General features: G+C 40.7%; 1 protein-coding gene across 1 annotated transcript in view; it reads left to right on the top strand.

Annotated features, from left to right (window-relative positions):
• CTNNBL1 (catenin beta like 1) overlaps positions 1–17,338 on the top strand; it is a 161,106-nt gene that overhangs the window by 16,231 nt on the left and 127,537 nt on the right. Inside the window, exon 2 of the mRNA XM_005688545.2 lies at positions 15,958–16,146. Coding sequence (XP_005688602.1) covers positions 15,958–16,146 — 189 coding nt within the window. The remainder of the gene's footprint in view (positions 1–15,957; positions 16,147–17,338) is intronic.

Here is a 17,338-nt window from a genome sequence, read left to right on the forward strand (position 1 = left end):
GATTCTTCTCCAACACCACAGTTCAAAAGCATCAATTCTTTGGTGCTCAGCTTTCTTTATAGTCCAACGCTCACATCCATACATGACCACAAAAAAAACCATAGCCTTGACTAGACGGACCTTTGTTGGCAAAGGAATGTCTCTGCTTTTCAATATGCTATCTAGGTTGGTCATGACTTTCCTTCCAAGGAGTAAGTGTCTTTTAATTTCATGGCTGCAATTACCATCTGCAGTAATTTTGGAGCCCCCCAAAATAAAGTCAGCCACTATTTCCACTGTTTCCCAATCTATTTCCCATTAAGTGATGGGACCAGATGCCATGATCTTCGTTTTCTGAATGTTGAGCTTTAAGCCAACTTTTTCACTCTCCTCTTTCACTTTCATCAAGAGGCTCTTTAGTTCTTCTTCACTTTCTGCCATAAGGGTGGTGTCATCTGCATATCTGAGGTTATTGATATTTCTCCCTGCAATCTTGATTCCAGCTTGTGTTTCTTCCAGCCCAGCATTTCTCATGATGTACTCTGCATATAAGTTAAATAAGCAGGGTGACAATATACAGCCTTGACGTACTCCTTTTCCTATTTGGAACCAGTCTGTTATTCCATGTCCAGTTCTAACTGTTGCTTCCTGACCTGCATACAGGTTTCTCAAGAGGCAGGTCAGGTGGTCTGGTATCCCCATCTCTTTCAGAATTTTCTGCAGTTTATTGTGATCCACAGTCAAAGGCTTTGGCATAGTCAATAAAGCAGAAATAGATGTTTTTTTGGAACTCTTTTGCTTTTTCCATGATCCAGCACATGTTGGCAATTTGATCTCTGGTTCCTCTGCCTTTTCTAAACCCAGCTTGAACATCTGGAAGTTCACGGTTCACGTATTGCTGAAGCCTGGCTTGGAGAATTTTGAGCGTTACTTTACTAGTGTGTGAGATGAGTGCAATTGTTTGAGCATTTTTTGGCATTGCCTTTCTTTGGGATTGGAATGAAAACTGACCTTTTCCATCCAAATATTTATACCAATGCTACTGTGGGTTGTAATTGCTGTTTTCTCTTTACCCAGCCTTATAGGCAAAAGATAAGAAACAAGACAGCAAGGTTAATTTTTATTTCGTGTTGGTTATATCTGGCACATCCATTTCCATTTGATTTTTTTTCCTTAAACATTTATTATTTTCCTGGATTAGGCACTTCCTTGCTGTGGGAGCTTTTTCCAAGGATGAGACGTAGTGATTTGCCCAAGCAGGGTCACACACTAGTAACAACAAAGTTAGGTGTCTGACCACTAGAATCCATTCTCTTCTGTCTGCACTATTCTCCCTCTATAAATTGGACTACTTTGCAAATCCCATGGATGGAGGAACCTGGTAGGCTGCAGTCCATGGGGTGGCTAGGAGTCGGACACGACTGAGCGACTTCACTTTCACTTTTCACTTTTATGCATCGGAGAAGGAAATGGCAACCCACTCCAGTGTTCTTGCCTGGAGAATCCCAGGGACGGGGGAGCCTGGTGGGCTGCCGTCTATGGGGTCGCACAGAGTTGGACACGACTGAAGCGACTTAGCAGCAGCAACATCATTTCGAATGTACTCTATATTTTATACAGGCCAATGACACACATGGGTTTCTGAAACAGGAGGTGATAGAGCTGCTAAAAGTTCACTTAAGCTTAAGTAGCCTTGGAACACAGATCTGTAGCAAGCGCAGAAGTCAGTTAAGGTGGGATAATTTCCCCATCACATGGTAGGAGTGTGGTGTCCTGGCAAGAGTGAGAGCTTGGGGTTTAGATTGACTGATTGAATCCTGCGTCCACTATTTTCCAGCTCCTTGACCTTGGGCAGCTTGTTAAGCAAGCCATCCCCCGAGCTTTGGTTTCCTCACCTGAAGAAATGGGGAATGGTCTTAACCTACCTGGCAGGGTTGTGTGAGGATTGAAAAAATAATGAAATGTCAAATTCTGGGTATATAATAAGCACACAGTTAATGGTCACTGTTCTGTAGCTTGGATAATCACTTGGTGAGGAGTCTGGAGGAGGAATTCTTTATGATTTCTTTAAACCCTGCGATTCTCTGACCTCAGTGGCTCCTGAGAAGCTCTTGGTAAGGTTTATATCCAACTTGGTCTATTGAGGCCTGTCCTGGCTTACTTAGGCAGCTTTGTTTAAAAGAGGTGGCCCAATTCCCTTGTGTATAAGGTTTCTCAGCCAGTGTCTCTCTGTTTTTTTGGATATGTTTACTGAAATTCTCAAGTTTCTAAGTAATTTCAGTCTGAGACAAGAGAGTAGGATTGATGTCAGGCTGCTTTAACACAGGTGTTATAAACAAGATTAAGAGGTTGTTGAAAGGATATCAGTGGAGCTCTGGGGCTAGCTTCCTGAAGTCACTCTAAATTGACAGCTAATGGGTAGTTTGCCTTGATAGCTCTCTCTGAGTTGGTTGTAACCAGCTAGAGATTCACCCACAGAGGAAACCTTCTTATGAAAATTCACTTTACTTTCAGTTATAAAAAAATAAAGCTATTATAACTTGTAATGATGTCTTTGCATGATACAAAAAATAAATGCACACACACAAACAAAAACAGTGTCTTTGCACTGTTTTAAGGTAAAGCTTTTTTTAAAGACTTCCCTGATAGCTCAGTTGGTAAAGAATCTGCCTGCACGCTGGAGACCCCGGTTTGATTCCTGGGTCGGGAAGATCCGCTGGAGAAGGGATAGGCTACCCACTCCAGTAGTCTTGGGCTTCCCTTGTGCCTTAGCTGGTAAAGAATCCTCCTGTAATGCGGGAGACCTGGGTTTGATCCCTGGGTTGGGAAGATTTCCTGGAGAAGGGAAAGGCTACCCACTCCAGTATTCTGGCCTAGAGAATTCCATGGATTGAATAAATAGTCCATGGGGTTACAAAGAGTTGTATACGACTGTGCGATTTTCACTTTTTTTAAAGGAGATCAATTAAGGTTTCTTTTTTTTTTTAATGCTAAAAGCCTACCAAGCTTCCAAGAAAACTTTAAAAAGGAGAGAGACGGTTCAAAACAGTTATTTTATTCTACCATGTATTTAATTTTTTTTTCTGTATAAAACATTATTTAATTATCTTGATCCTTGGTGGAGTTTCTTCCTGCCCAATAAGGTATGCATTTTGCCTTAGATATCTAGTTTACTAGACAGTACTGCTAGGAAACTTGAGTATCCTAAAATGTTTTTGAGGTGAGCAGTTACTAGTTTAAAATCACCTTGAAGCCACTTTTATATTCTTCCTGAGAGCATTGTGCTGGTGGGGATACAGCTTGTAGGGGGAATTTGTAGGTTCCCAGGAGGCATTCACCCAGGTTACCAAAGAATTCCTTTTGGTCATTTTCCACATGGTCATTGGTTCCCTCTGTTTTCTGGGTAGAAGAAATGTTTCTGACTCGAACTCACTTACCAACCTTATCTTTATTGGGAATGGAGGTATTTTGCTAACTTTAGTGGTTTGTAAAGCTTCTAAAAATAATAAAACCTTTGAGTTGAGGAAAATAAAGTGTATCCTAGACAAAAGCAGACACGAAGCCATCTCTTTTCGTTGTTTTTGATGGACTCATCAACAGGCAAGTGTTGAGGCCATAACACCAGATACTTCATTCAAGCCGAGAGTGAAAGGTAAATCGGCACTCCAGTGCTGGAAAGTACATTGTAAAATCATGCTACATTTGCAGACTTTAAAATGTTATTTGTAATGTTGAAAAATACTCTTTGACAAGATAGTTCAGTCGCTCAGTCGTGACCCACTCTCTGTGACCCCGTGGACTGCAGCATACCAGGCCTCCCTGTCCATCACCAACTCCCAGAGCTTGCTCAAACTCATGTCCATTGAGTTGGTCATGCTATCCAACCATCTCATCGTCTGTCGTCCCCTTCTCCTGCCTTCAGTCTTCCCAGCATCAGGATCTTTTGCAATGAGTTAGTTCTTCTCATCAGGTGGCCAAAGTATTGGAGCTTCAGCTTCAGCATCAGTCCTTCCAGTGAATATTCAGTACTGATTTCCTTGAGGATTGACTGGTTTAATCTCCTTGCAGTCCAAGGGACTCCGAAGAGTCTTCCCCAGCACCACAGTTCAAAAGCATCAATTCTTCTGCGCTCAGCTTTCTTCATACTCCAACTCGCACATCCATACATGACTACTGGAAAAACCATAGCTTTTACTAGATGGACCTTTGTTGGCAAAGTAATGTCTCTACTTTTTAGTATGCTGTCCAGGTTGGTCATAGCTTTTCTTCTAAGGAGCAAGTGTCTTTTAATTTCATGGCTGCAGTCACCATCTGCAGTGATTATGGAGCCCAAGAAAATAAAATCTGTCACTGTTTCCATTGTTTCCCCATCTATTTGCCATGAAGTGATGGGACCAGATGCCATGATCTTATTTTGAATGTTGAGTTTTAAGCCTGTGTCTTTCACAAGATGTTCAAGGTAAAGTTTCACGTGAGTTCTGTCTTCCTTCAAATAATTGTGGCAGCCATTGTGTAACAGATTTGTGTGGATAAGTTTTAAGCTTTAAAAGAAATAATGGTAATATCTGATGTCCTGGACTCCAGAGATCAAAATCATGTCAAAACCCTTAAGGAAATAATAAGCAGTTGTGAAAGAGCTAGACTTTGTGAATGGATAACATGGCATTTCTCACTTATGATCTGGTTCTCACTCAGTCAGTCTCAGTCCATTCAGTATACTCTGCATATTTCCCCCTCCCCATTTTCTAAACATATCTTCACTTTTTCATTCCTATCTGTCTTTCTGCTAGTATATCCTCTCCCCCGACATCGCAACCACTCTTTCTGTTTGAAAGAGGAATGCAGTTTTGAGTCTTATATCTGAGCCTTGGGTCTAAAACTATGAATAATTTGAACATTGCTATATTAATTTGTTATTTAATGTTTAAAGATTAAGAGTGGACTGGTGTTCGTGGTAGGTACCCACTGGGCTCAGTGTGGGCTGCCCAGATGATCTAGGGGAAGGAGTTTTACAGAAATCTCCATATAGACAGATGACAGTAAGCTCTTCTGGTCAGTGAGCTTTCAAACAGGCAAGGAGCAACTATAGAAAAGAGCTTTCCTGGCTAGCGGCATGGGCAGAAAAGGGACAGAAGAGATCTTAGTGTTAGTTGAATCATGATGGCAGCAGGGAAAGATGATGCAAATTACTACCTTTGAGGTAATAGTTTCTGAAGTTGTGACCAAGGAAAGTGGATTGGGGGGTTGTGTATACTGCTGCTGTCAAAGTGGGAGTTAGAGTCCAGACCCAGCTCTATGGCTTCAGGCTCAAGTCTTGTCACTTCCTTGAGTCATAGTTTATTCATCTGTAAATTATGAGGTTACACAGACACTTTACTAGTCTCACCCTCTGAATACCACTTGGTGCTACCAGGAGAAAATTTGCTAAGCTGTGGCCCAGAGGGGCATAAAATGATTAAAGATGTAAATACAGAATAGATGAATTCTGCCTGGTTGCTGTCATCTAAAGATCCAGGTAATTCTGAGACTATGCATACATTGTATATGTTTGCTAATTATTGTTGTTCAGTTGCTCAGTCCTGTCTGACTCTTTGTGACCTCATGGACTGCATGCAGCACCCCAGGCTCTTCCGTGTCCTCCTCCCGGAGCTTGCTCAAACTCAACGTGCATCGAGTCAGTGACGCCATCCAACCGTCTCATCCTCTGTCATCCCCTTCTGCCTTCAGTCTTTCCCAGCATCAGGCTCTTTTCTAATGAGTCAGCTCTTTGCATCAGGTGGCCAAGATGTTAGAGCTTCAATTTCAGCATCAGTCCTTCTCATGAATATTCAGGATTGATTTCCTTTAGGATTGCTAGTAGTGAATTATGATTTTGAGTAGGACATTGGTTTAGGCCTCCTCTTCCCTTGTCATCTCTCATTGATTTAGCATCATGGGTTAAGTACCTGCTATGAGCTGGACGCTGTTGGATGCTGAGTGTGTTAGCAGCAAGGTTAGATGTCAGGACACCTACCCTAGAGGACCTAGCCTATGATTTAGTGGTGGAGGTGGAGATTTATTAATGCACATGTTGTGTACTGATAGAGGTATGATATGATACAGTGCTGAGGAAGCTCAGAGTTCTTCCTGGGCAGCATTTGGATGACTCTTAGAGAGGGTGACCTTTGAGTTGGAGTTTAAGGCTGAGTAGGATTTCTCTAGCTGGAATAAAAGGAGAAAGGAGGGTGATCTGTTCTTCATGGTAGCACTATGTATTCACTCCATTCCAAGGCGTCATTTGAATAACTGAAGGTGACTCCTGGGTCCCTTCCAGATTCTTCTCTCATTCCCTTATTGGTTGTTTTTCTGTAGCAAGGGTTCAGACCCTGTGTTACCCTGCTCATGCAATACTGAGATTACAGTGCCTCTTTTAAAATGTGGCTAACTCTGTTCCATGGGACTGTAGCCAAATTGGATATTTTGCTTCTAATAGTGCACCCTTAATATGCATTCAGTTTTTAAAAAATTTAAGTTGGCCATCCTGTTGAAAAAGACGTTTGCTAAAACTGTCAGCTCTGAAGTCATATCTCCCCTGGCAGGGACTTTATATATTACTATTTTGAATTTAAACAGGGGACTTGACCCTGCTCATACTCTTTCGGTTCAACCAGTTAGGATTCTACCTGTCTGTACTACCATTCACCCCGTTTAGGATAGTGATCACTTCTAAGAAGGGCGATAAAGAAACTGGATTAAGGAGGGGTACACAGTGACATGGGATTAGAGAACGGCACATAGGACACTTCAGCTGTATAATATTTTATGCTAAAAAAAAAAGATATGAAATAAATTTGGCAAAATGGTACAACGGGGAGGGGAGAAGGAGAAGCTAGTAGGGAATCATGCAGAACAAGTGATGCCCAACTGGTTGTAGTCCCTTGATATTGTTACTCCTGACTAAGGCTAAGGGTTTACAATACCTACAGAGTATCTTTTATCTCAACAAAACCTTTCACAAAGTCACTCAAGTGGGCAGACAAAGAAATATAATTGTGATTATATTCTGCGTCAGAAGTAATTGTAAAAGTCTGTTGTGTATGTAGGACTTTGCGGTGAGCTGTCATGAAAAGAAATTGAATCCTAGGCTCTGTTTTCTTTTCAAAGTGCTGTATCTTTATTTTACTTACTCTTACTTTCCCTTGCCTGATTAAAGACAATCCTGTGAGGTAACAGAGCAAGGGCAGAGCATTTTTATAAATGCAGGGCTAGTAGGTTCAATGACTAGTCTAAAGTCACGTGACTTTTAAGTGGCTCACTAGCGCTCAGATTTCTCGGATTATTGGTCTCCTCTCTCTGCACTGTGCTCTGTTGCTTCTTTCAGGTCAGTGCAGTTCTCTTGTGGTAGTGGTTCTTGGTTTGATATCTGATATTCCCTCCAGTACCTAATAGAGTGATATTCAGGTTCTATTAGCTCAGTAAATACTTCCTGAGTGAATGAATGAATGATCATGCTTCTGGTGTAGCTAACAAAACATTCATATTGTCTGTTAAAATGGAGGCGGTTTACCTTACAATGATTTTACAAGTATCTGCCTCTGTTAGGCTTGATAAATAAAGAAACCAAATCAACATTCGGCTTTCTGATGCAACTGCAGAATTAATCAGAGAAGATGTCAAAGTAAATCACAAACGCTAAAGAATAGTTTGTACTTCCAAAAAAGAAATTATGCACATTCTTTGGAAGCGAGATGAACATATATTCAGGCTTTAACAAGGAGTAAAAATTCTTTTGGTAGGAAAAATTGTTAAGTAGGGTCTTCATGACTGGTGATTTAAATCATAAATCACATCCATGTTGCTTGTCAGCCAATCAGATTCCAAATCATACGTGAGATCTTTGGTGATGTTTCTTTCTGATACATTGATTTCCCCCCACCCCCACCCCTTGTGGACATTGTTAAAACCCACATTCTCGAGCAATTACTGTGCTCTTAGTATCTGTAATCTTTTAAATTGGGAGTTAAATAAATGAGGGTTCTGTTTAATATTTGCATTGACTTTGCTTTGAGATTTTGAGTTTTTGGTACCTGGTTTTTCTTCAGAAGAAAAGGTGGCATATTGCCATGATTCTTCCAAAGGCGTAATATATAACTATAGGTGAATATCTGGAATTGCCACTGAGATATTTCTTGAAAATGTGATTACGATAATCCCTTATGTTGATAATAGTGCTTTATAGTTTACACAAAGCCCCTTTGTAAGATGTTTTAATCATCACAACATCCCTTTGAGTGGGTAGAATTTTCTGTCTCTGATGACTTTGATCCCTAATTATGAACTCTGGCTGATGATACTTGCAGCATTAGAGACTGTGAGCTTTTCCAGTTCTGGTGCCTCAGGCAAATTTGCAAGGGAGCCCTGATGTTAACTTTGGCATGTTTCATGCCTGCAAATATTGATTGAGCCAGAAGCCCTAGTTGTAAAATGTCACCAGTGAATGTGCAGCCAGCAAAGGCAAGGGAAACTCATTACCGCAGCTCATCTGTAACTTCTGGGTCAGGCCACTCACTACCATCTGGTCAAAATGAATGTTTGAAAACCCCTTTTTATTCTGACAAAGTGTAATCAGGCGAGGTTAACAGCAGATGATTTCTGAGCACTTCGAATTGGTTAGAGCAATCCGTCCACAGTCTTGGGTTTGTGGCATCCCATATGTCTAATCATCTGAAGAGGTATCGGAAAGCTTTAAAAGTATGAAATCGCAAAATAAAGGTAGGAAGGAATTTAATTATGTATATACGTCCCTTAACTGTGTTGCGTGTACTCTTCCCCTCTCATACTGAAAGTGTTTATTTTGAAAAGAAAAGGCAATGGGAGAGGCAGAATGAAATAGGATTACTGTCTTAAAATCTAAAGATTTTTTTTTTAATGCGAGAGTGAGACTAAACCAATTTTATATTGCTTTAAGGAGAAAGATTATGGACTGGGGAAGAAAATTATAAGTTGAAAGGTTTCTCCTTAATTGAATGAACTCTCTGAGTGATCCGGAGATGGAGAGGGTGCAGTTTAGGGAGAAGGTGAAGTTTCTGGCCACCAAAAGTGTTGGGAAAGCCCCAACCTATACCACAGTGTTTTAAAGGGTCTTCACACCTCAGAAAGATAATCCGGTTAGATGAAGGGTTCCTGAAGTCTGGATTGTCTCTAGCGCCTCAGAATTGTTGCATAAGGTTTCGAATCCAGATGTACACAAGCATTTTCTGTAGAAGGAATCTCAGTCTCTCAAAATCTCTCTGAAAATTGATCAATCTCTTCTCTATTTCTGTCAGCTCTGCTCTTCTCTCTCTCAGAAATGTGGGAGTTAAAAACACAAATTCAATGGAAAAGTATTACCAAATACATAGAAACTATTTGTTGTCATTGTGCATTTTCTTACTCATTGGATACTAAAAAATGCAGCTGGGTATGGGGTCTGTCAAATATGTTGACATTAAAAATGGGATCCTTATTTTAAAAACTGATAATGGGCAATACCCTTTCCAACCTTGAATTTCTTTGATTTTTAGTCAGGTGTGTCCAAGAGAGATACATGTATTGTCTTCTATGGGCTAAACTGTGATCAGCACTTTAGAAAGACTGGCCTTTATGTGTATACATACATATATACACAAATCTCTATGTGTTGTTCCTAGTTTGTATATTGAAAAAGCTCAAACCTGGAATGAGTAAGTTACTTTCCAGGGCTGCTAAGTTAAGGGACCAGGATCTGAATTTAGGAAAATCTGACTCCAAAATTCCTTCTCCAAACAGGATATCACCACTGCACACAGGTTAGAAATGACTGATTAGTATGGCAAAGGAGGAAACGAACTGTATTGGGAATTAGAAGCCTTATGTTATTACCTACCGCAGACAAGGTGCTTAAACACACTGAGCTCAAATTTCCCTATTTCTATAAAAAGAGGGACAAACTAGATTATCTCCTTTAGCTCAGATTTCCGAGTCTTTCCTGTTGTTTGATATTTAGGAAACGGCCCTTTGTGCCCCCACTTGGAAGGCCCATATTCTGAGGATATGTGACCTGCTTGGTGCTAGGTGAAGAATTCCTGGTTTATTATAAAGTTAACAGATTTCCTTTGAGTTCTTCCATTTCCTTAATAAAATTGAACATATTTTTTCTGCCATTAACATCAAAGTACATTTTGTGAAAATCACTCCATTTCTTAGCCAGGTAACTCGGAATATTGAGCTACTTCTAGATGTTCCCCCCACAAATGCACATCTACATTATATCCTAGTACAAATGTGCTCTTCACATTAATAATTGCGCTGTGTGTTTTCATAATTTATCATAATGATACCATTATTGCTTATTATAGAAGTCCCCTTTCTTCCCCCCCATCCCCAAGTCTAATTGAGGTCGAGACAGACCATAAATGCGATAATATAGATTGCATGCTCAGAGGAAATGGAGTTGGTTTCATAGTGGAGTTTTAATTTAGGATTCGTTCTGGTGAGGTAGCCTCTTCCTATGGTACATTACTTTGAGCCCAATATAACTGCATTTTCCCACAGCCCCTCATTATAGCTACAGCTTCTCATTGCTTTTTAATTAAAAAGAGAGAGAGAGACAGAGAAAGAGAGAGAGGGAGAAAAATGAAACCTAAAGCTTTAGGTTGGATATTGTCTGGGTATGCAGGGAGTATTCTAGGCAGATTGTTTATTTAATTTCTTAATGCTTCCAAAGCTTTCATGGAGATGTCTTGATTTTTATTTCTAGTCAGATGGGTATATATATATATCTCATCCATCATACACAAACACACAAGGCTTCAAGATTTTTGGAAAGTTAAAAATATATATTTATATATGCATATATATATGTATATACACACATATAATATATATGTAATATGTATTCTTGGAGCTTCCTATTGGCTTTGAGCATGTGGGAACCCTTTGTGTAGCATAGAAAGGATACCAGGTGTATCCTGTAGTTGGCTGGTAGCAAACGCTTAGTGAGCATTTATTCCACTCACCACCTGTTGGGAGTAAGGCAGGGAATTGTAGAAGACTGTAAAAATCCTTAAAGGCTGATGTTCTAGTACATCAGAAGTTAGAAGTTAGTCATTTTTTTTGCTGTGGGCAGCAGCAGCCGAGAAATGACTTTATTAAGAACAGTTTCTTTTGTCATTCCTTCATCTTGAGGGATTCCGAACACCTTTCAGATACCCAAACAAATTAATCTCCAAAGGTGACTGGTAAGAATGGCTTAATCCTCTTGGGATTGGTTGTGTGAGACACAAGGAGACCTCAGGCCTGAGCTGCTGACCTCTCTCTGACAGGTTGTGAGTGTTCTGTTTCACCTTTCTGGATCCAGAGCCCTTTGGCTCTTCCATAGTGAAATCAGTTTGACAGCTCCTCGGTTCTTCCCTGCCTGCATATTCTTGTTTTGTTTTATGCAACTGAGCACTCCCTCAGTGGTGAATATGTGTAAATATAATCTAGAAGTTTATTTCTGGGTCAGGATGTTGTTAGCTTCATAGGTTTTAATGGGTGATCTTTCATAAATAGGACTTTAGCTTTGTATGAGTGCCTATTTCATTCAGTGTTGCCAGAAACCCAATTTTATTTTGACATTATCAGGGAACAGGAACCCCTCAGATGAAAATTCCTTAGACCTGGGATGTCAGTAAGGTAGCCACTAGCTGCATATGTCTGTTGGGCACTGAAATGGGGCACTGAATAGGCCTGTGTTGAGATGCATCATGAGGGTAAAATACATCCACCAAATTCCAAAGATTTAGTATTTAAAAAAAAAAGTGAAATACATCATGAGTAATTTTTTATATTCATTGCATGTTAAAATGATAATATTTTAGATATATTAGATTAGATAAAATAAAATTAATTTTGCATATTTCTTTTTACTTTTTAAAGTTCGGCAGCTAAAAAAGTCTTAAATTACATCTTTGGCTTACAGTGTATTTTGACTGACTGCTGAGGCCTAGACTTTTAAGCCCCTTGAGAGCAAAGCAGTGTTTGTCTTATTTTCACATGTGTCCCTAGTCCCCAGCACAGTGCCTTACATGGAGTTGGCGTTTACTATATCTTTGTTAAAGAAATGAATTTTTAACCTTTATTACTTAGAGTGGTCAGATTTCAGAAATGAATAGAAATTTCTCTATTTGGAGGGTTATTAATATCTGAAAGAACTGAGAGTTGAGAAGAGAAGTGAAGGACAGAAATTCTTAAAATTTTGCCTTGGGAGAGAAAAATGCTAAAATAAAACATATCCAGGCCTTTGAACAACTTATGCATCTGTTGGAGGGTGGGATGGGAAGCTGGTATGTTGGCGAAGGAGCCTTGTTGAACTATCCCAGTGGGTTTCCCTGTGTTTGTTTCGGTCATAGAGTTGTCCTCCATGAGAGGAGATAAAGCTGAATACCCTGTGTGAAGAGGAAGGAAATTGGAGATGCAGTGGGTAAACCTAAAGGTTGCCCTCTCAGGAATGTGCTTAAAACTCTTCATGAAGATTAGCAAAGCTATTCTTGTCTCCAGAATCCATTCTCGCGGTCTGTCCTATTACATTACCCTAATAGAAGCCTGGGACTGGTACTAGGCCAGGCTGATGACTCGAGGATCCTTCAAGCTTTGGAGTTCTTTAATAAGCTATTTGTTGAATGAATGGCCTAGCAAATGCTTCTTTAACTTGGCCGAGGTCTTGTATGACTTAGGTTCATGGGTATTTGTTTTAGCCTGAAAGTCCCTCAGATCTGTCTCAGTTAGGGTTCTGGAATCATGGAAATTGGCAAACTTGCCAAGAGATCGGTTTCAACTTTTAAAAGGCACCGGGTTGTCTTTACAAGAGTTTATTAAAGGATCTCAGGCATCCTGTCTCCCTGCTTATAAAATAGAACTGTTAATTACTTCTCATCCCCAGAGATGGGGTGAAGATGAAAAGGAGCCCTTTAAGTTCTGCAGAAGGAAAGTGCTATTTCATTGGAAATTATTATTATCAGTGGTAAAAATTAAACTCTTCCCTGACCTCTGAAACGTTTGTTTTACAGAAGTGGATTAGAAGATGTGTTCAAAAAAGCCATTGCCAGTATTCTTTTTTGCATTTTTTAACTGTGGCTGAATTTAGCTTTCCCCTTTAACTGTGGTCCACTGCCTTTTCCCTTTGCTCTGAGATAAACAATCCAGAAATCTCCTCTCCGTGGAGAACTATGGAGTTCATGCTTTGACTTGGCTGCTGCAATAGGCTCACGCTAATCAGAACCGCAGCAGGGCTTATTTTATGAGCCCGAAAGAATTAGTGCTCCCGGGAGGGCTGAAGTTCCTTACCTGCTGGGGAGCTGCAGATTTCCAGTTTAGAGCCTGCCCTCCTTTCAGAGCTAACTACCTCCTTCTTCTCACATGAAAACTACCACCTCCTTTTCCTTGTGCTCTGTGGTTACTGCCATGTTGATTTCCTTTCTCTTCTCCACTCCTTTTTAAAATGTCGACGGGTAATAATGGCAGCAGTTTTGGTAATTTTTATATTTATGGAAATAGAGTGTGATCATATGAAATTATAATCTATCCCAGGGAGACTCAGGAGCAGAGCGAAAAATAGCAGGTGGCACCCCACAAACCAAATTGTCTAATGTGAGTTTTCTAAGCGGTGTTGTATGCTGAGACTTACTGAAGCACCTGGTATGTGGACCCAGCAGGGTACTTGAATATAGAGGGGAATGACTTTGCACCACTGGGGTGGCGGAGTTCAGTAACAGCGTGGCTTATAAGTCACAAGATGAGATGTGTAACATGTAGAAGAGAAATTTGTCTGTTATCACCAAACAGCTTAGCAGGATGGTGGTGAATGCAGCATTTTCTTCACTTTGCTAATAACATACCACATTGCACCTAGCACACCGTTGGTGTGTGCAGTTAGTATAACAGATAAAGAAAAGCTCATTGAAGAGTCTAACACAAGTGTTTTGTGTTGGGGAAGACACAATCATTTGATGAATTAACTCACAGAAATAATTTTATATATGCTTCCCAGATGGCTCAGTGGTAAAGAATCGACCTGCCAAGCAGGAGACGTGGGTTCGATCCCTGGGTTGAGAAGATCTCCTGGAGAAGGAAACAGCAACCCTGTCCAGTATTCTTGCCTGGGAAGTCCCATGGACAAAGGAGCCTGGCAGGCTACAGTCCATGGTGTCTCAAAAGGGTCTTACATGACTTAGAAACTAAACAACAAAAATAATTTTAATTTGTCTGGTACTGTTATATGAATAATTTAGAGTTCTTTCACTAATGTTTGCAGCCATTTGGTACAAACTTCCAGTTATGAGATAAGTAAGTTCTGGGAATCTAATGTATAACAGAGGGACTATAGTTAATAATACTGTATTATATACTTGAAAGTTACTAAGATCTTAAATGTCCTTGCCATCGGGGGTCGGGGGAAAATGTAATTATGTGAGGTGATGGAGTTGTTAACTCATCTTATTGTGCTATTATTCGCAGTATGTGTGTGAATCACATCATGTTGTCATGTGTACACTTTAAACTTGCACAGTGATTAAGTTTTTAATGTCAGTTAATAATAACCGACATAATGTCAGTTATATCTCAATAAAGCTGAAAAAAATGGTTCAGATACACAAAGAAACATTTTTTTTTTTAACTACACAGGGAGAAAAGGGTTGTAATCGCCATTTTCAGATGCGAAAACTAAAGGTTAGAGACATTAAATGAGGTGCCCGAAGCTGCGCAGTAGCACTCGGAGCTGAATGGAGGCATCGGGCTGTTGGGTGTCTATTGCAGTGCTCTGCCTCCTCAGTTCTGAAGCCACTGAGTTCAGAAGTGCTCCGGTTTAGTCCAATTGAATGGCAAGCGTTGTAAAAACTGCTGTTTTGTGACCGTGGGTAATCATTGACCTTTGGCCTTACTGTACTCACCTGTAAAGTAGGAATTTAAAGTGTTGTAGACCCTTGGAAGTTGTATATGTAGTATTCTTTGTTTGAGCTGCTTGTGAGTGACTATAATCTGTCTCAGACCTGAATTAAAACCACGTGCTAAGGGATTGGTGTTGGAGACTGAATTCTAACTATTCAGTTTAGTTCAGTTCAGCCGCTCAGTCATGTCCAACCCCATGAATTGCAGCATGCCAGGCCTCCCTGTCCATCACCAACTCCCGGAGTTCACTCAAACTCACATCCATCGAGTCGGTGATGCCATCCAGCCATCTCATCCTCTGTCGTCCCCTTCTCCTCCTGCCCCCAACCCCTCCCAGCATTAGAGTCTTTTCCAATGAGTCAGCTCTTCGCATGAGGTGGCCAAAGTACTGGAGTTTCAGCTTTAGCATCATTCCTTCCAAAGAACACCCAGGACCAGTCTCCTAACTATTAAATTGAGCTTAATTAGCTCAAAGTGACTTTGTTCCCTGTGGTTTCTGTATAAACGAGAACTTTTGTGAAGGGCTAACCTTTGTGTCTTGAAAAACTTCTGTAACAAATAAAAGCCAACTATCTTGTAGGTCAGAGAAGGCAATGGCACCCCACTCTAGTACTCTTGCCTGGAAATCCCATGGATGGAGGAGCCTGGTGGGCTGCAGTCAATGGGGTCGCTAAGAGTTGGACATGACTGGGCGATGTCACTTTCATGCATCGGAGAAGGAAATGGCAACCCACTCCAGTGTTCTCGCCTGGAGAATCCCAGGGATGGGGAAGCCTGGTGGGCTGCTGTCTATGAGGTCACATAGAGTCGGACATGACTGACGCGACTTAGCAGCGGCAACATCTTGTAGGTGACTGTAACCCTGTATGTATAGAATCTCTAAGGGCCTGAAAAATAATGACTTAGAGCTTTACTTCCTTTTGTGGTAGAAATTGTGCGCTATGGTGCTTTTCGGTCGGGGAATTTTTGCACGCTTTTGGAATATTTGGTGTGTACTCCCTTCTATGTATTTTCCAGCTCTGAAATCCTGTGTTTCTTTTTTGTCTTTCTTAGCCCAACAGGGGCACAAAACGTCCCCGGGATGACGAAGAGGAAGAGCTGAAGATGCGTCGGAGACAAGCTGGTACTCGAGAGCGTGGCCGCTATCGGGAGGAGGAGATGACTGTGGTGGAAGAAGCAGATGATGACAAAAAACGGCTGCTTCAAATTATCGACAGAGAGGGTGAGGAGGAAGAGGAAGAGGTAAGGTGGCAGAGATGGGCTGGGGGCTGAGATTCTCAGCCTTGATGCAGTATCTGTAGAGCGTAATTTGGGATTAAATGCTTAGTTTCTCTGAGCTTCCCAGCTTAATCTGTAAAATGGGGTTAAGAATATTCGTTTCACAGTGTTGGTATGAAGGTTAAGTGGAGTTTGGAAGGCATTTTGCAAAGTGTGAAGAACATTACAGATAGAGTTTTAAAATTATTTTGGATTATATATTATAACAGAGGCCCAAACACTGAACTGTGGGGCTATTGGTATGGACTGAGGAGGATCACAGTGGTTTCCTAGCCCATACTGAGGGCACATAGAAGGCATTCATTTTTAAGCACAGTCAATAGTCTTTGAAAGAGGAATAGAATTTTATCAAACAAGTGGAAGAAGGGCCTTTCAGGCAGTTAAAACGGCCTTACCAAAGCAACAAAGTTGAAGAAATTACAGGGGGAGGTAAGGGATTGGGTGTTTATATGTGACTGAAAAAATGCTGTTTAGGGAAAGAGCTGGCCAAGCCTTTCTATTTGCTGTTCCTCAGGTGGCCTCAGGGCCTTTGCACTCGCTGCTGCCTCTGAACCTTTTCCTTTCTGTGCCCTCTTGAGAGTAATCATTCTTTTACTCTTGCACCACTTAATTCTGCATACTGTCTTCACAGCTCTTGCCATGATCTGAAATTCCTATTTGTTATTTTACTCATTTGTTGTCCTCTCCCCAACCTCCTCTGAAAACGGGGACTGGCGGGGTTTTGTTCACAGCTGTATCTCTGGCATTCCAAGCAATGCCTAGCTCTTGGTGTAAGCCCTTAACTAATATTTATTGAATGAATAAATGAATGAAGCTGAAAAGAATAGAGGTAAAATATCAGTGATTAAAAATCAAATGACCTTGCCTTTGTGTCTTTTGAAATCCTGAAGTGTTAACTTGTATATCATTTCACCCTGGCATTTTGTTCAATATGAATTATGGAAATAGATTCTTAAGAGCCAGCTGCTTTTTGGTTCCCTCAAAGACATGATGCTAAGTTTGGATTTAAAAAAATGAAGCTGGAGTGTGAATCTGAGAAGAAAAAAAAATTGATTCATATTCTGAAAAAGGTCTTTACTGTTAGGACAGTAGCCCTCTCCCCATTAGGATTTGTACCAGTGCTAATTTGGGGGTCTACCCCTAAAAGGTGGTGACA

The sequence above is a fragment of the Capra hircus genome, chromosome 13 (assembly GCF_001704415.2).
Source record: "Capra hircus breed San Clemente chromosome 13, ASM170441v1, whole genome shotgun sequence".
Taxonomy (NCBI): domain Eukaryota; kingdom Metazoa; phylum Chordata; class Mammalia; order Artiodactyla; family Bovidae; genus Capra; species Capra hircus.